The sequence below is a fragment of the Myotis lucifugus genome, unplaced genomic scaffold, assembly GCF_000147115.1.
Source record: "Myotis lucifugus unplaced genomic scaffold, Myoluc2.0 scaffold_49, whole genome shotgun sequence".
Classification (NCBI taxonomy): domain Eukaryota; kingdom Metazoa; phylum Chordata; class Mammalia; order Chiroptera; family Vespertilionidae; genus Myotis; species Myotis lucifugus.
In genome coordinates this window covers 3,438,883-3,462,779 of record NW_005871097.1, presented here as the reverse complement: position 1 = coordinate 3,462,779, position 23,897 = coordinate 3,438,883, and the positions used below count along the sequence as shown (strand labels likewise).

Below are 23,897 nucleotides of genomic sequence, written 5' to 3'. Positions count from 1 at the left end.
GGAAGTGGATGTGGGTGTTAGCTTTTGTTTTTTATTTACACAAGTCTTAGAAAAGAACAACCATTGCTAATATTTAAGCTCTTTAAGCAAAATTAGCCAAAGAAATGTGGTTCTTTAGCTTTAACACGTATTTGAAAGAGCATAACTGAAAGTTTTAAACTTTAGAATTATTCATCTTTCTCTTTATTCACAGAGTAGACAAGAAAGAAACTTATTTAAATTTTTTTTTCTTTTAGGCTTTTAAATCCCATGCAGGCTCAGTTTCAAATGTGTTGATCCAAAAAGCTGTTACAGGTAGTAGATGAATACAGAATATTCATGTTCATTTGTTAAAATTTCTGTAATATTTATTCTTTGTTTCTACAATTAATAGTAGGTAAACTGGTGACTCTCCATTTTGAAAGACTCTCTTCTTCAGTTAAGGAGACATCTTAGGCCCAGCCTGTGTGGCTCAGTTGTTGAGCCTCGACCTATGAACCAGGAGGTCACGGTTCGATTCCCGGTCAGGACACATGCCCAGGTTGCGGCTGGATCCTGAGTAGGGGATGTGCAGGGGGCAGCTGATCAATGATTCTCTCTCATCATTGATGTTTCTATCTCTATTTCTCTCTCCCTTCCTCTCTGAAATAAATAAAAATATATTATAAAAAAAAAATGAGACATCTTAGCTCCAAGTATTGAGACAGTGGAAGGCAGATGGAGAAATGCATCCTTTGACAGGTGGGTAGTGTCTGGGGTGGGGAGTGTGTTGGGGTTTAGGGTTCTAGTAAACTTGGTTGGGGCTGAATGGTGTGCTCTCTACTATCTTTCAAGCTAAAGAGCTAAATGCACTGCTCATGACTGGACTGATCAACATAATGAAAGTTTTATACGCTGAAACCGGTTTGGCTCAGTGGATAGAGCGTCGGCCTGTGGACTGAAAAGTCCCAGGTTCGATTCCGGTCAAGGGCATGTACCTGGGTTGTGGGCACATCCCCAGTGGGAGATGTGCAGGAGGCAGCTGATCGATGTTTCTCTCTCATCGATGTTTCTAACTATCTCTCTCCCTTCCTCTCTGTAAAAAATCAATAAAATATATTTTTTTAAAAAAAGAAAGTTTTATACTTTCGTTTTATGATTTTGCTTAGGAAAAGGTTCACATAGAAATTTAATCTTGAATTTACTTACTGTTGGTTTCATTTTTATTTTAGATTGGGATTTAAATAAACATTTTTTCCTCTTGTTTTTCCTGATAATAGGTACTATATTAGAGAATTCTATTCATCTTGGTATGGTATTTAAAAAACAAGAACAAACTGTTAATGAAGGTAACTCATGGTCCCTAACTTGAAAGGTAAAAGCAGGCATGCCGTGAAGCCCAGTGGACTTCTGTTCTGGCCCCACTCACCCAGTTTCTCTCCATTAATATATTTCTTTCTTTTTTTTTTTTAAATACATTTTTACTGATTTTTTACAGAGAGGAAGGGTGAGGGATAGAGAGTTAGAAACATCGATGAGAGAGAAACACCGATCATTGCCTCCTCCATGCCCCCTACTGGGGATCACACCTACCACCAAGGTACATGCCTTTTTTTTTTTAAATATATTTTATTGATTTTTTACAGAGAGGAAGGGAGAGGGACAGAGAGTTAGAAACATCAATGAGAGAAGCATCGATCAGTTGCCTCATGCACACTCCCCACCAGGGATGTGCCCGCAGTCACGGTACATGCCCTTTACTGGAATCGAACCTGGGACCCTTTAGTCTGAGGGCCGATGCTCTATCCACTGAGCCAAACCGGCTAGGGCAGGATTACGGTTTTATGACCAAAGAGTACTGAGTTTCTTTTTGAGGTGATGAAGGTGATTTAAAATCGATTGTGGTGATGGTTCACAGCTCTAAACTCGAAAAGCCTGTGAATTGTACACTTTCAGTAGGGTGTACAATTAAATCTCAGTAAAAGTGTTATGAAAAATCACGAAGAGAACTGAAAAACTATAAATTGCCCTAGCTGGATTGGCTCAGCAGATAAGAGCGTCGGCCTGTGGACAGAGGGGTCCTGGGTTTGATTCCGGTCAAGGGCACATGTCCCGGTTGTGGCTCCCTCACCAGTAGGGGGTGTGCAGGAGGCAGCCAATCATGATTCTCTCTCATCATTGATGTTTCTGTCTCTCCCTCTCCCTTCCTCTCTGAAATCAATAAAACAAACAATCAAAAACTATAAATTAACAAGTTTCATTCCTCAGGTAGCTTTCTTATTAAAATTGATCTTAGGATAGGCCTCAGGTTTTCCTTGGTGAAAATTATTTATGCTCCTCATCTTCCAAATTTCTTGCTCATTATATTTGGATATGGCTTTACACCATGCTTTCTGGTGTTATGTGGGGTTTATTATGATTATGCTTCTGAGAAATTCTATTATGTGCTAAGAGTTAAAAAATCTCATTTTATTATCTTTGAATAGACTTTCATCAATATTTAAAGCCAATATTGTTGTTTTATAACCCTATTCCTAATACTAATGGTTTTCAAGGGATAGGTTTGAAAATTATTTTTTTTAATTGAGGAAGATGATATTAATAGTACTCATTTTTTTCACCCTCTGTATTGCTTTTGTGTAAAGGGTCTGTGTTAATATTATGTGCCCAGCTAGTATATAGCAGTTAAATATCTCATATAAAGTAGAGGTAGGAACTAGTAGTTAAATGTACAATGTAGTGTTAAAATGATCACTTTGCATTTGGTTTGAGATTAATACTTCTGAAGTATGTTATTGGGGCATATTAATTTCTTTAAGTTTCTGCAGTAATGAAATTTAACAAAGGACATTTTTTAAAACCTCATCATTAATTTTTAAATAATCTTAATACCTATGGATTACACTTGAGAAACAATGTTCTATAGAATGCATTACATTTAGAAGTGAAATTTAAAAAAAAAATCCTCACCGAGGACATGCTTAGAGGAAGTGGGTGGGGGAGAGAGAGAAAGAGAGAAACATCGAAGAGAGAGCGATACATTGATCGGTTTGCCTTCCATATGTACCCCAAATCCAAAACCCTGTTCGGGAATTGAACCTGCAATCTTTTTTTTTTTTTAATTGCTTAAGGTATTACAAAGGGTATTACATATGTCTCCTTTTTTACCCCGCCCTTGACAATCCCCTGGCCTCCCCTACCCCCCAATGTCTTATGTTCATTGGTTATGCTTATATGCATGCATATACGTCCTTTGGTTGATCTCTTACTCCCCCCCCCCCCTTTCTGTCCCCCTACCCTCCCCGGCCTTCCCACTTGAACCTGCAATCTTTTGGTGCACAAGATGATGGTCAACCATCTGAGCCATTCTGCTAGGCTAAAGGTGAAATTAAAAATTATTTGAACGAATTAAAGAGTCTTCAGTATTACTTTGTAAATTCTGAATTAGGCTTAGAGTGTGGCATCAAACTGTAACTCAAAATAGCCCATTTCCCCTTAATGCATTAGTTTTGTAAGAAATGAAAGTATTACATGTATAGTATTTTAAAGTATCATGAAAAACAACACACTTTTCATCTCTCTTCCTAGAGGAAAATATTTCTGTTTTGGTTCTTCATCAATTTTGAATAATACTAGTATATAAATTACAAAGTTTAAAATAAACCTTATTGAAGTAACACATACATTCAGTAAAGTATACAAAACACAAATGTTTAGGCTTAATGAATTTTCACAAAGTGATCATCCATGTTGCCCCATCTAGATCAAGACAGAATATTACGAAGCCCTGCAGAAGGCCCTGCCTTCAACAGTAATCACTACCCTGATTTCCAGCACCATCGGTTGGCTTTGCCAGTTTTTGAACTTTATTAAATTGTTTCCTAGAGCAGTGGTTGCCACCCGGTGGTCCATGAGGTCCAAAAGGTTGGTGACCGCTGGTTTAAGGAAACCTTTAGAGCAACGGTTGCCAACTGGTGGTCCATGAGGTCCAAAAGGTTGGCGACTCCTGTCCCAGAGTATATATATATATATATATCTACACTAATAAAAGAGAAACATGGTAATTAGCGTACGACCGCTATCCTTCCCATTGGCTAATCAGTGAGTATATGCAAATTAACTGTCAGCCAAGATGGCGGCTGGCAGCCAGGCACTGAAGCGAGCTTGCTTGCTGCAGTCTTCAACGTTCCCCGCCTCACGTGCCGGCCTCTCAGCTACAACTCTAAGCAACTATGTACTATGTTGCAAATAAGAAGCTAAACAAACCCCCAGAAACCAGCCAGACTGAAAGCCAGCCGGACCGAAACTTTGTATCGATGTTTTCAGCAGCCAGGCCTCAGAGCTAAAGCTGGCCCAGAATAAAAAAAAAAAAAAAAAAAGAAAAGAGAACAAGGAGTGGTTGGGAGCTTTAGTCACTCGCCAGCCGGAAAACAGCCCTCAGCCCCTCACCCAGACTGGCCAGGCAACCCAATGGGGACCCCCACCCTGATCCAGGACACCCTTCAGGGCAAACTAGCCGGACCCCTACCCATGCACCAGGCCTCTATTCTATAAAGTAAAAAGGTAATATGCCTCCCGGCACCGGGATCAGCATGACAGGGGGCAGCGCCCAAACACCCTGATTGCCCTGCAGCTCTGTGTTTGACAGGGGGGAGCTCCCCAACCCCCTGATAGGCCCTGCTCTGTGTGTGACAGGGTGTGGCACCCCAACCCCCCCCACCCCGACAGGCCCTGCTCTGTGCCTGATAGGGGGGAGCTCCCCAATCCCGACTGCCCTGCAGCTCTGTGTTTGACAGAGTGCAGCACACCCAACCCCCTGATTGGCCCCTGCTCTGTGTGTGACAGGGTGCAGCGCCCCAACCCCCCCCCTCCCCACAGGCCCTGCTCTGTGTGTGACAGGGTAGAGCATAACCTCCCCATTGGCCTGCCCTGAGTGTGACAGGGTGCATTGCCCCAACCCCCCTGATCTCTCTACTCTGTGAGTGACAGGGGGGAGCTCCTCAACCCCCTGATTGGCCCTGCTCTGTGAGTGACAGGGGGGCAGCGCCCCAACCCCCTGATTGGCCCTGCTCTGTGAGTGACAGGGGGCAGCGCCCCAACCCCCTGATCGGCCCTGCTCTGTGTGTGACAGGGGGTGGCGCCGCAACCTCCCCATCGACCCTGCCTTGAGTGTGACGGGGGGCAGTGCCCCAACCCCCCAATCGGCCCTACCCTGAGCGTGACTGAGGGTGGCATCGCAACCTCCTGATCAGCCCTGCTCTGTGCATGACGGGGCAGCGCCTCAACTCCCCAATCGGCCCTGCTCTGAGCCTGACCAGGGGCTGCACTTAGGGATTGGGCCTGCCCTCTGCCACCCGGGAGCAGGCCTAAGCCAGTAGGTCGTTATCTCCCGAGGGGTCCCAGACTGCGAGAGGGCACAGGCGGGGCTGGGGGAACCCCCTCACCCTGCCCCACCGAGTGCACAAATTTTTGTGCACCGGGCCTCTAGTATATATATATATATTTTTTTTTTATATTTTATTGATATTTTACAGAGAGGAAGGGAGAGAGATAGAGAGTTAGAAACATCGATGAGAGAGAAACATCGATCAGCCGCCTCCTGCACACCCCCTACTGGGGATGTGCCCGCAACCCAGGTACATGCCCTTGACCGGAATCGAACCTGGGACCCTTCAGTCCGCAGGCCGACGCTCTATCCACTGAGCCAAACCAGTTTCGGCCCAGAGTATATATTCTTGTGACACCTTCCTTGCAACAGTCTGCCTTTGAGACTCATATGTGTTGCTGTATCTCGTAGTAGTTCATTGTCATTGCTGGATGGTCTGAACATGTTAGAATGATCCATTCTTCTGTTGATAGAAATTTGAGTTGATTTCATTTTGGGGTAATTACAAATAGTGTTGCTCTAGACCAGTGGTTCTCAACCTTCTGGCCCTTTAAATACAGTTTCTCATGTTGTGACCCAACCATAAAATTATTTTCGTTGCTACTTCATAACTGTCATGTTGCTACTGTTACAAATCCTAATGTAAATATCTGATATGCAGGATGGTCTTAGGTGACCTCTGTGAAAGGGTCGTTCGACTGCCAAAGGGGTTGCGACCCACAGGCTGAGAACCACTGCTCTAGACATTTCTTGGCCTTTGGCTGCACGTATGTACACACTTGGGTAAAATCCTAGGACTAGAATTAACTATGTTGGTAGGTATCCATATTGCTAAAGAATTTTTCAAAGTAGCTGTACCAACTTGCTCTTTCAAAAGCACAGTACTTGATTTGTCAACATCTATATATATAATCTATCCTATATAATAAAAGAGAAACATGCAAATTAACCATCCCTTTGCTATGCTCAAGCCACACCCACAAGCCAATCAGGAGTGAGTATGCAAATTAACCCAACTAAGATGGTGGTGGCCACTGAGCTGGAGCGAGCAGGAGGCTTGGGTTGCCCCCGGCAGTGGAGGAAGCCAAGCTTCCTGCCTGCCCTAGCCAGCCTGGGCTCCGCTCAAGGCTACAAAGTTTCAATTACAGAAGATAAATAAATCCCAGAAAGAAAAAAAAGAAAGAAAGAAAAAAAAGGAGAGGCTGGGAGCTTGGGTCACCGGGGGGCGTGGCCAGCCTGAAAACAGCCCTCAGCCCCTCACCCAGGCTGGCCAGGCACCCCACCGGGACTCCCCCACCCTGAAGGGGCTGTGGGAAGCCTGAAAACAGTCCTCAGCCCCTCACCCAGGCTGGCCACACCCCCATGGGATGAGGGTCCCCACTGGGGGGCTTGACCAGCCTGCAAACAGCCCTCAGCCCCTCACCCAGGCTGGCCAGGCACCCAAGCGGGACCCCCACCCTGATCCGAGACACCCTTCAGGGCAAACCAGCCGGCCCCCACCCAGGCACCAGGCCTCTATCCTATATAATAAAAGGGTAATATGCAAATTGACCCTAACAGCAGAACGACTGGGAATGACTGGTCACTATGACACACAGTGACCACCAGGGGGCAGACGCTCAATGCAGGAGCTGCCCTCTGGTGGTCAGTGTGCTCCCACACGGGGAGTTCTGCTCAGCCACAAGCCAGGCTGATGGTTGCCAGTACAGCGGTGGTGGTGGGAGCCTCTCCTGCCTCCTCAGCAGCGCTAAGGATGTCTGACTGCAGCTTAGGCCTGCTCCCTGCTGGCAAGTGGACATCCCCCGAGGGCTCCCGGGCTACCAGAGGGATGTCTGACTGCCAGTTTAGGCACGATCCTCCAGGGAGCGGGCCTAAGCCAGCAGGTGGACATCCCCCAAGGGGTCCCAGACTGTGAGAGGGCACAGGCCAGGCTGAGGGACCCCCCCAAGTGCACAAATTTTTGTGCACTGGGCCTCTAGTATATATATAAAAGGCTAATATGCTAAGTGTCTGACCATCTGATGGGTCGCTGTGACACGCACTGACCACCAGGGGGTAGACGCTCAACACACGAGCTGCTGAGCTGCAGTGACTTGGCAGCATTGATTCTTGGGTGATGGACCCTGAAACCAGAGAGGGGGGAGCCTGATTCCTCGCGGTGCTGCGCAATTCCACCTTTGGCCGTGGGTTATGTTGTTGCTGGGGCACTGTTGGCCCTGAATCTGGTTTACTGCACACTTGCGTTTGCGTTCCACACCCTGTACGACAGCAACTTTGCAGAGTGCCCTCTGGCACTCCGGGACCCCTCGGGGGATGTTGGAGAGCCGGTTTTGGCTGGATCCCCACAGGCCAGGCTGAGGGACCCCACCTGCCAGAGGGACCCTGCTTATTCTGCAGATGCCCTTTGAGCCACAGCGGCACCCCAGGTGTGGTTGGCCAGGGAAGGACCGTGGGAGATTGGCTCCAGCGCGTGTCTGGCCCGACTCACCCTGCCCCACTGGCCACCTTCTAATTAATTTCCTTTCAGTGTGCACGAATCCGTGCACCGGGTCACTAGTTAGACTATAAAAGATAAGGTTTAGGTCCCTTAACCTCTATATTCCCTGCTTTGATACTTTAAATTATTTTTAGTTATTCAGTTGGATATTATTATAACGACATAATCTGTTCTAGTAACTTTGGAAAGTAGCTTTTGTTCATTTGTGATAAGAGAAAGATATTAGACATCCCCTGATTGGATTATTTAAAAAAAAACGAAAAAGCTCTCACACAGAGAGGAAATCGTATAGAATTTAAATTTGTGCCACATCATATGAACAAGCAATGTGAATAAGCAATGTTAACAAGGAGGGGGAAACCCATGAATAAATGGTAAAATTATTGATTTGAGAATAAAATGCTACAATAAAGCCATCTCTCCATTGCCTACTATCTATATTGGAGTAGGCATACATGCTTAAAACATTATACTCAAAATTTTGTGGCTTAACATGGGAGAACTTTATTTTCTTGCTCCTATAATAGTGGTTTTGGTGTGGACAATTTGTGGCTTTTGTGTCTGGCTTCTTTTATACAGCATAATTCTTTCAACTTCATCCATGCAAACTTGTACTTTAATAACGGTGGTGTGGGTGTTTTTTATAAGAAGGGTGACTTATATGTACATGGGATTTAGGGGCCTAGGCTGATTTCATCCTGTGGCTCTGCCATCTCATAGGATCTTGAAGACCTCTGCATTCAGCCACAATGGGGAAGAGGTGATGGAGAAAGAATGTGCTTCTAAGAATAAAAATCTTGTTGCAGAAGGGACAGTCATCACTTGGGCTCACATTCCATTGGTGGGAACTTCACATTGGAGTCCCACCTAGATGTAAGGGGCTGGGAGACATAGTCTTGAGCTGAGCACTGGTCCAGCAGTACCAGCTCCTCAGGATACTGGAGGAGCATGGGGTTTTTGCTGGACCTAGTGAGCCATCTCTTCTGTACCATTTCCTTGAGGATAAGACCATAATAATTTTTTTGAGGTAAAATTGGAATATAACATGTTTCAGGTGTGCAACATTGTAATTTGTCATCTATGTACACTACAAAACAAAGTGATCCCCACCAAAAATCTACCATCAAGACCAGAATAACTTGTGTTCATTAACTTGGTATAATTTGTGAAGGTGCTAATTAAGCAGTGGAGGTTTTATAGGGAAATAAGTTTAGATTTACAACTAAATGGCATGTCTTGCTTTCTTTGGTACTACTTAGGTGTGTGATTTTTTTTTTAACTTTACTTTTTTACACTTTACAGTTAGGTCACCTCTCAGTGAAACTTAGAAACTACCTACAATATTTACATCAATTTTACAAACCACTAAGAAAGAACAAAGCTGTCAACTTATGGTGTGCTATTGGTAGTAAACGTTGATTACATTTTATTTAACCCCCTTTTCATCTTTTTTGCTCCCTTCCCTCTAGTTTGTGATTGGTGCAATGGAAGAAGCTGGAATGTGCGGGCTAGGGGTGAAAACGGATGTATTGCGTACTCAATCAAACGATATTCTTCAACATCAAGATTCAAATTGTGGTGGAATAAGTAACAAGCATTCACTGGAAGAGGCTGAAGGCAGTGACTTTATAACAAAAAACAGAAGTTTGGTGAACCCAGCCTGCTGCACACAAGAGTCAAGAGAGGAAATTCCTGGGCGAGAAGCTAGAACAGAGCCCCCTGATGGTCAGCAAGATTCAGAGTGCAACAGGAACAAAGAAAAAACCTTAGGTAATAATCTCTGCTTAGTGGTTGGACGTCACACGCAGCTCATTTATTTTATATTTCCTGCCACACAGGTGATTATGAACATGGCCTGTAGTGGCCAGTATTAAGGTGGATGTTTAGCAACTGTTATCTTCAGTGGGGTCTGTCTGCCTGTCTGCTGCAGTTCTGTGCAGGAGGTAAAGATAGAGTAGGAAATTCTCTCTAAATAAGCAATAAATGGTTTTTGTGAAAAAATTTGGGGACAACTTGAAGGAATTAATATTCGACTTGTCTTGTTTGCATCTTTAATATGGTCTGACCAAAATTTACTCTGAAAACTGTATATTTATTTGATCACTTTATTTAAAAACTAGTCACAACAATTTAGAGATGACATAATGTTATCTGCAGTTCTGAAAGTGGGTTAAGACTGGCTTTCAAGGGTATGTTTTCTTTTTGCTGCTATGTTTGAGATTTAGGACTAAGAATATGATACATTGAATCTCGTTATGAAATCTGAAATCCCCTTTTATTTTAGTCTTACTGGTTGCCTGTAAGTTTTTTAAATTTATTATACCTAAAATTAACAGTGTTTAATTTGTGTGGTTTTCTATATGCTAAATTAGAATTATCCTTTGTATTAAGTCCATTTTCTGCTACATTGGAATCCTTAAAAATTTATGGAAATATAATAAAAAATAATTTTAATTCCTTGCAAACAAGATAGATTTCTTTTTTTTTTTTTTCTTTTTTTTTTTTTTAAATATATTTTATTGATTTTTTACAGAGAGGAAGGGAGAGAGATAGAGAGCTAGAAACATTGATGAGAGAGAAACATCGACCAGCTGCCTCCTGCACATCTTCCACTGGGGATGTGCTCGCAACCCAGTTACATGCCCTTGACCGGAATCGAACCCGGGACCTTTCAATCCGCAGGCCGACGCCCTATCCACTGAGCCAAACCGGTTTTGGCAAGATAGATTTCTTCAAAAAGTCAGCAGCCCCAATTATATGCGTAACAGCAGATGGAGTCTTAAAAAGTTACACATAACATTACCATGTGATTATTTAACAGCCCCAAAGTCAGAACAGCTATCATCCATCAGCTCATACAGTGGAATATTATCCTATATAATAAAAGAGAAACATGTAAATTGACCATCCCTCTGCTATGCTTACCAGCCAATCAGGAATGAGTATGCAAATTAACACCACAAAGATGGCAGGTGCACAGGCGCCAAGTGGCTGGGGGCAGGCGTCTTGCCCTGCCCTGGCCACTCTGGGCCGGTGGGCAGCCCGCGCTCTGGGCCTGTGGGCAGCGCGCGTGGAGAGCCTCTGGGCTGGGGAGGCAGGCTGGCATAGGGCGGCCTGTACTCCCCACATGGCGGCGGGGGCAGCCGTGAGTGCGACAAGTGGAGCCTGCGAGCCTAGCTGAAGTAGTGCCTGCAGGCCATCAGCGCCCGAGGAGTAGCTGTGCAAGTCCCACCTCCTAGCCCAGAAGGTGCGCGATCGCAGGGACAGCCACTGTGGCGGGCCAAATTGACGTCCTCCTGGCTGCGCCACGGGGGTTTGCGGATCTGCGAAGCCACAGGCCTCCAGTGCGCACATCCTTTCCTCCCCCTCTGGCGTGCGAATGTCCCCCAGCACTCTATCACCCTAGCACTCCTGCAACAGTCCTGGACCAAGGCACGCACAAGTTCCCTCCGCCGCACTTCCATCAACCCCAGCATGCCTACGTCCCCCACAGGACATGCGCATGTCTTTTGGACAGTGTCTGGGTGTTCTGGGTGCTGAGAGTGGGCGCCTCTGAGATGACAGTGAGAGGGCGGAGTGGTGATGCCCTGTTCCTGCAGAGGCCAGTGCAGCGACGAGATCACCTCTGTGGGACTAATGCAAGTGCTGAGGCAGGAGCAGGTGCAGACAGACACACCTGGTGGGCGCAGGCGGCCCTCGCTGAGGTGCCTTTGGTCAGCGTTCAAGATCAGGAACCCAGAGGAGGCAAGGAGTTCTGTCCTCTCAGTGAAGTTGTGGGATAGTCGGGGCAACTGCAGAGGAGGAATGTGCACTTTGGATGCCAGCACCCATGAATAAAGGCTGCCCTGACTCGGCCTCGCTCGCTTGGGGCCTAGCGCACTCCTGCTGGGCAGTGGGTGACAGGACGTGCTTTTCCGAGTTAATGAGAGAAAACATTGATTCTCCTGCTGCCCACAAAGGTGGAAAGTGGAGTGGGGAGACATGCGGGAAGTGAGCGAGATTCCCTGTCTGGGGGTTCCAAATCTGCTGTTGGTTCCTTTCACCGCTGACTAGAGATATATAAGGTGTCCCCCCTAAATGTATACACACTTTGAATACCTACTAATTCCAATGGGTTTAAGCATGAAAAGAAAGAAACAACAATGGAGCTGTCATCTGTTAAAAGTGTGGGCACAAACCCTCAGTTGGACATTCCCCAACGGGTCCCGGGTTGGAGAGGGTGCAGGCCAGACTGAGGGGCCCCCTTCCCCTTGCCCCCCATGCACGAAATTCGTGCACCGTGCCTCTAGTTCAGCAATAAAAAGGAATGGTCCAGCTGGCATGACTCAGTGCTTGAGCATCTACCTATGAACCAGGAAGTCACGGTTCAATTCCTGGACAGGCACATGCCTGGATTTTGGGCTTGATCCCTAGTGTGGAGCGTGCAGGAGGCAGCTGATCAGTGATGCTCTCATCATTGATGTTTCTCTCTTCCTCTCCCTTTCTCTCTGAAATCAACAAAAATATATTAAAAAAATAAAACATTATAAATGCCACTTGTCCCCTTGTATCTCAGCCACCTGCTTCTTTCTCCCTGCTAAAATCTTTAAATATTATTGTTAAGCTCTTTTTCCCAAGGGAAGAGCTATCTTGACATCTTTTTATTTACATTGAACTTGGTTAACACAATATGCTTCCTAAATCATTCAGAAGTTATTTAAATTGTGCTATAGGAAAAGACATGTGTCACAGGTGAGTGTGTATCTTAGGCAGAGAGGACCAACTGAAATTCCCTTTGAACTTGCTTCTATATTTGTACTTGGTTAGGAGAAAGTTTTTAAAAATATTCTGCCCTTTGTAACTTGCCCTTTGTCTTAAGTTGGACATCATTGGGTAGGCAAGGGAATTTTTAAGCCTTCAGCAAGAGTTCTTACAAATAGCTGTATTAGAGATTAAAGAAATTAGGGGTCGGGGTGCGGAAGGGGTGCCTATCAATCTCGATTTAAAAATAGCTTTCTTAATTTAGCTGGTAAATCTCTTATTTCTAATTATAGGCATAAATTATTTTACTGTGGGTGTCAATACATAGGAAGTGCTGTGTAGAACTTGCAGGTTAAATTAGATCTCATTCTTCTTCCAGGACTTATTTCTTATCTTGTTAATCATCAGGTAAAGAAGTTTTATTATTGATGCAAGCCCTAAACACCCTTTCAACTCCAGAAGAGAAGCTGGCAGCTCTCTGTAAGAAATATGCTGATCTTGTGAGTATTAAATCAAGGGGTTGAGGGCCATATAAAATATAGCAAAATGGATATGTGCTTGATAAGTTTTTTTTAAAATATATTTTTATTGATTTCAGAGAGGAAGGGAGAGGGAGATATAGAAACATAAATGATGAGAGATAATCATTGATCAGCTGCCTCCTGCACGCTCCACAATGGGGATCTAGCCTGCAACCCAGGCATATGCCCTGACCAGGAATTGAACCGTGACCTCCTGGTTCATAGGTCAACGCTCAACCACTGAGCCATGTCGACTGGGCTGTGATTTTGATGTAGCTTTAAATGCTAAATTAGGTTTTATTCTAAAATTGAAGAGGAGAATCTGCTTTCTTGGGGCTTTTTTTGTTGCTGGTATGACAATTTTATAATGTCATTTTATAATAAGTTTTTCTAAAACTCAGTTCGGAGTATATCTAAGTCAGTATTTTCATTCCTGTGTCATGCTTTTCATCATTTGGGCTATAATGGTTCCTATATTTAACTTTTCCCAAGGGAATTTTAGAGTTAAAGGTTTTAGCCATTGTGATTGAGATTGTGAGTTGGATGAAATAGTCTACTAAAACAATACTGTATCTCGGGAAATTTTTATTTACCATATACTGTGTGCCAAGCATTCCTTTTTCCCAGTTTCCTCCAAAGAAATTGACCTTATTTGTTCTGGGCCTATGTTATTTCAAGTAGCATTAATTCTCTTTTTAAAATTAAGAAAGCAGCCTCAATATGGAAATACTGCCATCCTTTTTGAACTAAATCATGGAAACATCATAGAATCCTTTGAAATAAGGGTTTTGGAAGGCTTTTAGAATTCTAATATAAATGTTAAAATTAGCACCTTTTATGAAATACTTAACGTGAATCATCATTGACAATTTATATGTATTTTCATCTGTTAAGTTTTTAAAAAAATATGTTTTTATTGATTTTCAGAGAAAGAGGAAAGGAGAGGGTTAGAGAGATAGAAACATCAATGAAAGAGGCACATCATTCTTTGGCTGCCTCCTGCATGCACCCCTACTGGGGATTGATCCCACAACCTGGGCATTTGCCCTGACCGGGAATTGAACTGGCGACCTCTTGGTTCCTGGATCAACATTCTACTGCTGAGCCACACTGGTGGGGCTTCATCTTTTGTTAAAGCAGTTATTCTATATCATAAATACTGCTTTTTGTCAATGACCAGATCATACTAAGTTTTGGAGAAGGATGTGCATCTACTTGATCTACTTAAATTATTGATGGGAAGAGAAATTTGCCAGCCACTCTGGCAAACAGTTTGGTATAGTAATGTGAAATAGAACATTAGAAATCACTGCCTAGCAACCCCACTTCTAGGTTTGCACCCAAGAGAAATTGTTGCATGTGTGTACGAAGAAGCACATCAGAATGTTCATATCATTGTGAGTAATAAAACCTGGAAGCAACCCAAATGCTCAGTGATAAATGAATGGGTCAATACAGTGTGTTGTGTGTTTTGTATTTTTTAGAAAGTGTAATATTATGCAACCTGTTGGCTGAATCTGGTGAGGCCTGTTTTTGTACTAAGCTAAGAATGGTTTTTACATTTTTATTTATTTTATTTTTTTTAAAGACAAAGAGGGAATCGTTTTTAAAAAAATATATTCTATTGATTTTTCACAGAGAGGAAGGGAGAGAGAGAGAGAGAGAGTTAGAAACATCGATGAGAGAGAAGCATCGATCAGCCGCCTCCTGCACATCCCCACTGGGGATGTGCCCGCAACCCAGATACATGCCCCTGACCGGAATCAAACCTGGGACCTTTCAGTCCGCAGGCCGACGCTCTATCCACTGAGCCAAACCGGTCTCAGCAGTTTTTACATTTTTAAAGTGTTGTTTAGAAAAAGAGGATGACACAACAAATATCCTAAGTGACCTGCAAAGCCTAAAATATTTACCTTCTGGATATATATAAAGTTTGCTGTTCCCTGGTCTATAGCTACATGTGAATAATCTGGATGGCTCCTAGCAATATAATCTACAGCTGTGCTGTCCAAAACAGCCAGTAGTCACATGTGGCTATTTAAGCTTATATTAATTTAAATGAAAGAAAATAAAAAATTTTGTTCCTCAGTTGCAGTAGCCACAATAAAGTCAAAACAACTAAAACCAAAATGATTTCTTTTAGGACCACACACAGATGACATAAAAGAAAGAGGAGAGCAAAGAGTAGTGAACACAAGATTCAGAATTGTGGTTACCTTGAGGCTGGGAAGGCTGGGGGACTTCCATTCCTCAATGGAGTTACAGATGGTGTCTGCAGAACTTGCAGCCTCTTGGAGTTGTGCCACAGAGAGATTACAAAAGTATTACTTTTCCAGCAGGAATTTCCATAAAGGCGTTTTTAATAGCTGTAGGTGCACATTGCCAGTAAGGATGCTTGATATGTTTTGATAGGCCACAAGGTGTCACTCTTGTTTCTGAAATCATGACAGCATCATTTGCTTCAGTGAAAGGTCAGTAAGGCTGCCATCTTATCCATTAGTGTTGATATAACTTTGAAATAGAATCATTTGCTCCATATTGCAAATTCAAATGATCCTCCCTCTCTCACAAAGAGCCCTGAGCACAGCTTATTAACTCCCTTCCTCTCTGTAAAACATCAATAAAATATATTTAAAAAAAAAAAAGAAAAGTAAAACTTGATGGTGTTGATTCCTGAAAAGTTTTCCTCAAACATCATATTTTTCTTTTTAGTAAGAAAGTAAAGAGATTAAGATTTTCCCTGCCCTAGATTGTTTACTTACTTTCCTGGAAAAGAGAAGGTTGGCAAAGTAGAGTGGCATGAACCAATTGAAAATGAAATATTCCATTATAACATTTGGATATGGAAAATGTGTTCATAGCTCTTACTGTAATTCTTCCATCCATAACTCAAAGGTTTTCAGTGTACTTCCTAAATGCAAAGTGCTTATTATTTTAGCTGGAGGAGAGCAGGAATGTTCAGAAGCAAATGAAGATTCTGCAGAAGAAGCAAGCCCAGATTGTGAAAGAGAAAGTTCACTTGCAGAGTGAGCACAGTAAGGCTATATTGGCAAGAAGCAAACTAGAGTCTCTCTGCAGGGAACTTCAGCGTCACAATAAGACGTTAAAGGTTAGTTGGTTCTTTGTTCTGTTTTTCAGGTGGGACTAACTCAGTTTTTTATAATCAGCGTGTACCTATCCTATATAATAAAAGGGTAATATGCAAATCGACCAAATGGTGGAATGACCTCAACACAGGAGCTGTCCCTGGTGGTCAGTGCCCTTTCACAGGGGGAGCACCGCTTAGCCACAAGCCGGGCTGACAGCTGGCGAGTGCAGCGGCCCGCTTCCATGGCGCAGCGCTAAGGACGTCCGGACGTCCGTCCGGCTGAGCCTAAGCCATCATTTGGACGTCCCTCAAGGGCGCAGGCTGGGCTGAGGGCCCCCCCCCCCAGTGCACAAATTGTCGTGCACCAGACCTCTAGTTTAAAATAATAAGTCCTGTGTCTACTTGGAGACAGAGCTACCATCTTTCTATTTTGCTTGATCTGATGCTTAGGGTCCCTCATAGGTGCTCATGGGGTTCTAGATGAGATAGGTGTTTAGAGCAAGCTCTCCTGCTTGGAGCTATGGCTTAGGAAGCTCAAAGTTGCCAGTTTTCTGCTGAGCACTGATGTAGTTCATTACCACGTGTGAGAATCTGACATGCGATGAGAACCAAGTGGGAACAGACTAGAGGCAGAATGAGCCTGGGAAGGGAAAGCATGTGCTGAAACCCCCCCCCCCCTTGGGCTGTTACTCAGCTGCCTTGCCAAGGTGCCTTTGCCCATGCCAGATACCCAGTTCCTGAGTACTTTTAGAAGAGCACTTGGCCGATTATAAAGGAAGAGGGAGCAGGCACCCAAAGATTAATTGGTACCAACAGTGGAAGAAGGAAAAAGAGCAGAGACACAGGGCAGGTCCTTCCTCTTACAGAGTTCGGTTTGATTTTCACTGAGCAGGATCTCCTCAGACTTCCCCACCACAGCACATCCCCAAGGCCTAGAATACAGGAGCACTCAGGAGATGGATCTGCGCCTGATGTGGGAGCCTATGGTTTTTTCTTTGCTTTCGAACCTTTGGATTTAGATGTTAATTAAAATAGGTGTATTCCCCCCCCCCCCCCCCAATAGCAAATCAATATTTTGTTTGGACTGTTATTTGTTTAGACATGTAATAGTCTTTTAATACATGTATCCTAGCAAGAGTTGGAAATAGGCTTTTTAAGATACAGATTCCATTTGTCCTCTTGCCCCTAGAAAGTAGAAGGTATGTCCTAAGAAGGGATCTATCTCTTGGGGCTGCTTTAAGATGCTGCCTTGTGGAACCAGTGAGGGGGGTACTTGTGAACATAGATGGAGGAAGCCGGCTGGGTGGACAAGCTCCTTACTTGTCTAGCAGTATAGTGTATTTCAGATGGTCACATGGTACTTATTATAGCAGGGCAGTTTGCATCTCTCCCATTGTTCCAACTACTTAGGAAAAGCTGCTTGCTTTTAAATGATAGCCTTCTGGTCGTAACTAAAGGGAAGGAATTAGAGTTCAGAAGCATCACTTCAGGGCAGCAGTAAATGAACCCATGTAGCAGCAGCTTTTGTGAGCACGTTATTCATAGGTCTACCATTAACAAATTATTTTCCACAATCAGGAAGAAAATGTGCAGCAGGCCCGAGAGGAGGAAGAACGACGTAAAGAGGCAACCGCGCACTTCCAAATTACTTTAAATGAAATCCAAGCACAGCTGGAACAGCATGACATACACAATGCCAGACTCCGCCAGGAGAACATTGAATTGGGAGAGAAGCTGAAGAAGCTCATCGAACAGTACTCGATGAGGGAGGAGGTAATCCCGTTTTGTTTGTTTCAACAGCTTCTCATTAGCAACTCCTTTTCACCATTCACTACTAAACATGAAAACTTGTTACATGGTGTTGTACAACTTTTGTGTATGCATAGTGGAAGTCGGGCCTCTTTTTTTAAAATTTATTTTTATTGATTTCAGAGAGGAAAGGAGAGTGATAAATAGAAACATCAATGAGAGAGAAACAGTGATTGGCTGCCTTCTGCATGCCACCCTACTGGGGATCAGAGCCTGCAACTTGGGCATGTTCCCTGACCAGGAATCAAACCATGACTTATTAGTTCATGGGTTGATGCTCAACTACTGAGCCACATCGGCTGGGCATGTTTTTGTCTTGGTGTGTTTGTTTTTTTTTTAATATGTTTTTATTGATTTCAGAGAAAGGAAGGGAGAGAGAGATAGATACATCAATGATGAGAGAGAATCATTGATTGGCTGCTGCTTGCATGCCCATCCTGGGGATCAAGCCCACAACCCTGGCATGTGCCTTGACTGGGAATCAAACTGGCAACCTCTTGGTGCATGTGTTCGACACTCAACCACTGAGGTACACAGACCTGGCATCGGTATTAGGGTTTTTATTTATTTTTATTTTAAAATATGTTTTTATTGATTTCCTAGAGGAAGGGAAAGGGATGTAAACATTGATGATGAGAGAGAATCATTGATCGGCTGCCTCCTGCATGCCCCCCTACTGGGGATCAGAGCCTGCAACCCGGGCATGTGCCCTGACCAGGAATTGAACCATGACCTCCTGGTTCATGGGTAGATGCTCAACCACTGAGCCACACCAGCCAGGCCATTGGTTGATTTCTTGCATGTGTCCTGACTGAGGATTGAACCCGCAACCTTAGTTTATTGGGACGACCCTCCAACCAACTGAGCTACTGTGCTGGGGCCTCCCCCGCCTTTTAAGTTAATAAAATATTGTGTTTTTATCTGTGTTGTATTCCTTACATAAAAAGATTTAAATGATTGATTAAAATTTAAAAAAAAAAAAGATTGTGGCATCTGCTCTGGGTTACTGTATCCAGTTTACAAGACAAACCTTAGATTATATTAATTTAGAATTTTACATATAGCCCTTCAAAAACTTAGTTTCTAAAATCATTTTATTTTAATCACTCATCACTTTTTACTTTTTATTATGGACAATTGCAGACTTAAACAAAAGTAGAGAGAAAATATGTCACCTGGATTCAGTAGATGAAACCATAGTTTCAGCTATATTCCTGTCACCTTCCCCTGGGTTATTTTGTTCTTTTTTGTTTATTTGTTTACTTTTTTTCTTTGTCTCCTGGGTTATTTTGAAGCAAATCCAAGGTGCCATATTATTCCATTCATATATATTTGACAAGATATTTCAAAAAAATAAGGATTCCTTTTTAAGTTTACCCACAGTACCACTTTCACAACAAAAATTAACAATAATTACTTAATGTTAAATGTCTAGTCATTGTCCACATTTTTCTGATTCTTTCCCCTTTTATAAATTTTTTTTAAAAAATATATTTCATTGATTTTTTACAGAGAGGAAGGGAGAGAGATAGAGAGTTAGAAACATCGATGAGAGAGAAACATCGACCAGCTGCCTCCTGCACATCTCCCACTGGGGATGTGCCCGCAACCCAGGTACATGCCCTTGACCGGAATCGAACCCGGGACCTTTCATTCCGCAGGCCGACGCTCTATCCACTGAGCCAAACCAGTTTCGGGAGCCCTTTTATAAATTTTTAAAATTATTTTTTTAATCCTCACCTGAGGATATTTTTTATTTTAGAGAGAGAAAGAGAGAGAAACATTGATGTGAGAGAGAAAAACATTGACTGATTGTTTGCCTCTTGTATGTTCCCCAACTGGGACTGAACCCACAAGGTAAGTATTTGCCCTGACTGGGAATTGAACCTGTGACCTTTCAGTGTACAGTATGGCGTTCCAACCACTGAGCAACACCAACCAGGGCTCTCCCCTTTTTATTTATTTATTTTTCAAAAATATATTTTAATTGATTTTTTTACAGAGAGGAAGGGAGAGGGATAGAGAGTTAGAAACATCGATCAGCCGCCTCCTGCACACTCCCCACGGGGGATGTGCCCGCAACCAAGGTACATGCCCCTGACCGGAATCGAACCCGGGACCCTTGAGTCCGCAGGCTGACGCTCTATCCACTGAGCCAAACCTGTTAGGGCATCCCCTTTTTAAAAGAAAAATTATTCAAGATTCACATAAAGTCTCTCCTTTTCACTATTTGGTGTATCTCAAGTCTATAACAAAGATTTCTTTTTGCTCTTTAGTCTTAGAATGTATTTATTGAAGAATCTTTTTGTTGTAGAGAATAAAATTTCTATTAGAGTATAAAGCCCTAACACGGAGAAAAAGTCTCCAGAAATTCTGTATATGATACATGAGTTAACAGTTTGAGCTCCTTATCCATCCACTGAGCCACACTGGCCGGGCTGTACCTCCTATTTCTGACCTACTTACTATGATGATGAGGCTCAGACTGTATCAAGAAAAAGATGGCCCAGCCAGGGTGACTCATTGGTTGAGCATTGACCTGTGAACCAGGAGGTCACGGTTCAATTCCCTGTCAGGGCACATGCCCAGGTTGCGGGCTCCATCCCCAGTAGGGGGTGTGCAGAAGTCAGCCGATAGATGATTCTCTCTCATCATCAATGTTTCTAGCTCTCTCCTTCTTCCCTCCTCTAAAATCACTAGAAATATTTTAAAAATAATTTTAGAAATTGGAAGTACTGGCATGCGGCTGCCAAGGTGCTTGATTGCCCACCTCCGAAAGAGAGGGAATGGGGTGTTAGGAGAGGGCCCCATTTTTGAGGTGCCAGACAGAAAGCCACAGTCATTAGCTCTGGTGGCATTAGTGGGGAAAGCAGAGTAAGAAGCAAGGCATTGTAACTCATGTTATGTTTCCTAGTTGTGCTCCATTTTCATTAAGTGATGGGAGAATTTGACTTTCCCTGCAGCATATTGATAAGGTGTTCAAACATAAGGAAGTACAACAACAGCTTGTGGATGTCAAGCTTCACCAGACCTCACAGCTGATAAAGGAAGCTGATGAAAAACATCAGAGAGAGAGAGAGTTTGTAAGTTCTGTTTCTTAAAAAGAAATTACTGCCTAATTGTAACCAAAGCCATTTAAAATATGTTAACTTATTCTACATATATTGTAGTACCTGGGTCATGGTAATTGTTTTGTTTTGTTTTTTGCTCTAGATTGAGAAGGGTATGTGTGTGTTAGAAAGCATTAGGCTTTTTATTTCTATTAATTTTTTGTATAGATTTACTAGAGAGATTAGACCACATTACTGGAAAGACTTGCACTTGTTTGACTTTTCTATGCTTAGAATGTTTATTTCACTTTTAGGTAATGGCCACCAAGTTCAAGAATAACACCAGTATTTAGTACATTAAATTGGCAATTCAGTTTAATATTACCCGTGGGTCTTATATAATACTGTTACATTTTGTTTTCAATAAAGTACCTTGAAACTAGGGAAACTATTTGTTTACTTGTTTAATTTTCTGATAAAAATTTTAACAAAATTCTCTATACCCTTATCACTCAGCATTGTTCTCAGAGTACGTATATGCTTAGATTATATTGCCTGTCTATAATTGTGAATACAGTGGAATTTCATTGGGTGGGTATGTATATTTAACACCTGGCAATTCAACCATATGTGCTTAACCAAAAAAAAAAAAAAGAGAGAAATGGTTATGATAATGAAGACTGTTCCATCCAGCTTTCCCTCAAATTAGCTAGGCCCCGAGGCTGGTCTGGCATGAAGACTCCTTCCTGAGTGGCCCTCATGATGTGAACAGGTCACATTGAGTGTGCATGTAGGGTTAAGAGGAGACGCATTGTTCACACAACGTGATCCTGTCGTCTGAACTGACAGTGCTATCCCAGGTGTAACTAAAAACGTGGGTGTTATTTCCAGAGTTGGAATGTAATTTCATTTATGCATCCACATGCACATTATACATATATGTTTTCTGGTTGGTTTAAGGACTTTTTGAGGCTTATTTGGACTATGTATGACATTTTACTTCAGGGACTGCATTTCATAGATGCCTACTATGCAACTTCATTATATAATTTTCTTGAAGCTCAAATAAATTAAGGCCCCTCCCCCCCCACACACACTTTTTAAAAAGTAATCAGAAACCAGGTCTCTGATTTTGTTGCTTAGCTCCATACCCTTTTATCTTGCCTCTGTGGAGTAGAGGGGCTTTCTAATGCACCCATATGTCAAGATTCCTAGCCATGTTTTCTGCTAATACTAGACTTCTAATTATTTTTTACCTAAAACACAATAATTTAGTCTTGAATTTTATAAACCTATTATTAGGCCTCCACAGTACATTTTCTAAGGAGTAAGATTATTCCTACATTCCTATGTGTTAATAAGTGGTACAGATCGAAGATATAGGTAACTGGCACTTGGTGTAACAACATTTCACCTATAGACTTGGGGTTCTTAATAAAATAATGATTGGGAGGATTACGCTTATCAAGTCATTTCACATTGTAGTCATACTTGTAATTACGATTAGTATTTTGCCAGAATGTTTCTGTTTTCTAGTTGTTAAAGGAAGCAACAGAATCGAGGCACAAATATGAACAAATGAGACAGCAAGAAGTACAACTAAAACAGCAGGTAACTTGACAGCAGGTTATAGTACAATTTATAAGAAAAATCTGTGGTTCATTTGATATATACCTTGAATCTCCTAAGATGCTTCTGCTTGTTCCCAGCCAGAACTGAGAGTAGATCACGTGTTTTTCCTAGAGCAGTGGTTCTCAACCTGTGGGTCGCGACCCCTTTGGCGGTCGAATGACCCTTTCACTGGGGTCGCCTAAGACCATCCTGCATATCAGATATTTACATTATGATTCATAACAGCAACATTACAGTTATGAAGTAGCAATGAAAATAATTTTATGGTTGGGTCACAACATGAGGAACTGTATTTAAAGGGCCAGAAGTTTGAGAACCACTGTCCTAGAGTTTTCCTCTTCATTTAGGGTGACCAACTCGTCCCCATTTGCCTAGGACTTTTCTGGTTTTAGCACTTGAAGTGCTGCATCCCAGGAAACACTTAGGTCTCAGGCAGACTAGGATGATATCCCAGGTATTTCCTCTCTTTGTCAGTCTGTTCCCATGTGTGTCAGCTAATTTTCCAATTAAAGAAAAAAGGATAAATCTTCAGATTTTAGTTTTTTTGTATTAAGTAGAACCTCATGAAATTGTTGAAAGTTGACTTCTTTGACCTACAAAATGTCAATCTCATAGAACCTGAAATCTTTGAAAGTTTGTGCTCTAAGAACATAATCCATTTTATTTTATTTTATTTATTTATTTTTTTATATATTTTATTGATTTTTTACAGAGAAGAAGGGAGAGGGATAGAGAGTTAGAAACATCAATGAGAGAGATCTATCAGCTGCCTCCTGCACGCCCCCCAGTGGGGATTTGCCCGAAACCAAGATACATGCTCCTGACCAGAATCGAACCCGGGACCCTTCAGTCCGTAGGCCGACGCTCTATCCACTGAGCCAAACCGGTTCGGCCATAATCCATTTTAAAAACTTCCCATTGGGACCATAGAGTGCTACTCCCAGGTAGAGCTGTAGGGTGGTGTTTTTAATGGGGCTCTCCCTACTTTTCCCATTCTTTTTATTTTTTAAATATATTTTATTTATTGATTTTTTACAGAGTGGAAGGGAGAGGGATAGAGAGTTAGAAACATCGATGAGAGAGAAACATCGATCAGCTGCCTCCTGCACACCCACTACTGGGGATGTGCCTGCAACCAAAGTACATGCCGTTGACCAGAATCGAACCTGGGACCTTTCAGTCCTCAGGCCGACGCTCTATTCACTGAGCCAAACCA

General features: G+C 42.8%; 1 protein-coding gene across 12 annotated transcripts in view; it reads left to right on the top strand.

The window, feature by feature from the left end:
- TXLNG (taxilin gamma) overlaps positions 1 to 23,897 on the top strand; it is a 55,873-nt gene that overhangs the window by 15,307 nt on the left and 16,669 nt on the right. For 7 of the 12 annotated variants that reach the window (XM_006088565.3, XM_023753698.1, XM_023753695.1 and 4 more), the window contains 6 exons: positions 9,311 to 9,611; positions 12,990 to 13,081; positions 16,041 to 16,211; positions 17,769 to 17,963; positions 20,963 to 21,082; positions 22,586 to 22,660. In XM_006088565.3, coding sequence (XP_006088627.1) covers positions 9,311 to 9,611; positions 12,990 to 13,081; positions 16,041 to 16,211; positions 17,769 to 17,963; positions 20,963 to 21,082; positions 22,586 to 22,660 — 954 coding nt within the window. Of the gene's footprint in view, positions 1 to 3,301; positions 3,341 to 9,310; positions 9,612 to 12,989; positions 13,082 to 16,040; positions 16,212 to 17,768; positions 17,964 to 20,962; positions 21,083 to 22,585; positions 22,661 to 23,897 lie in introns of all 12 variants that reach the window. The other 5 variants (XM_014455697.2, XM_014455696.2, XM_014455698.2 and 2 more) reach the window with 3 other exon arrangements.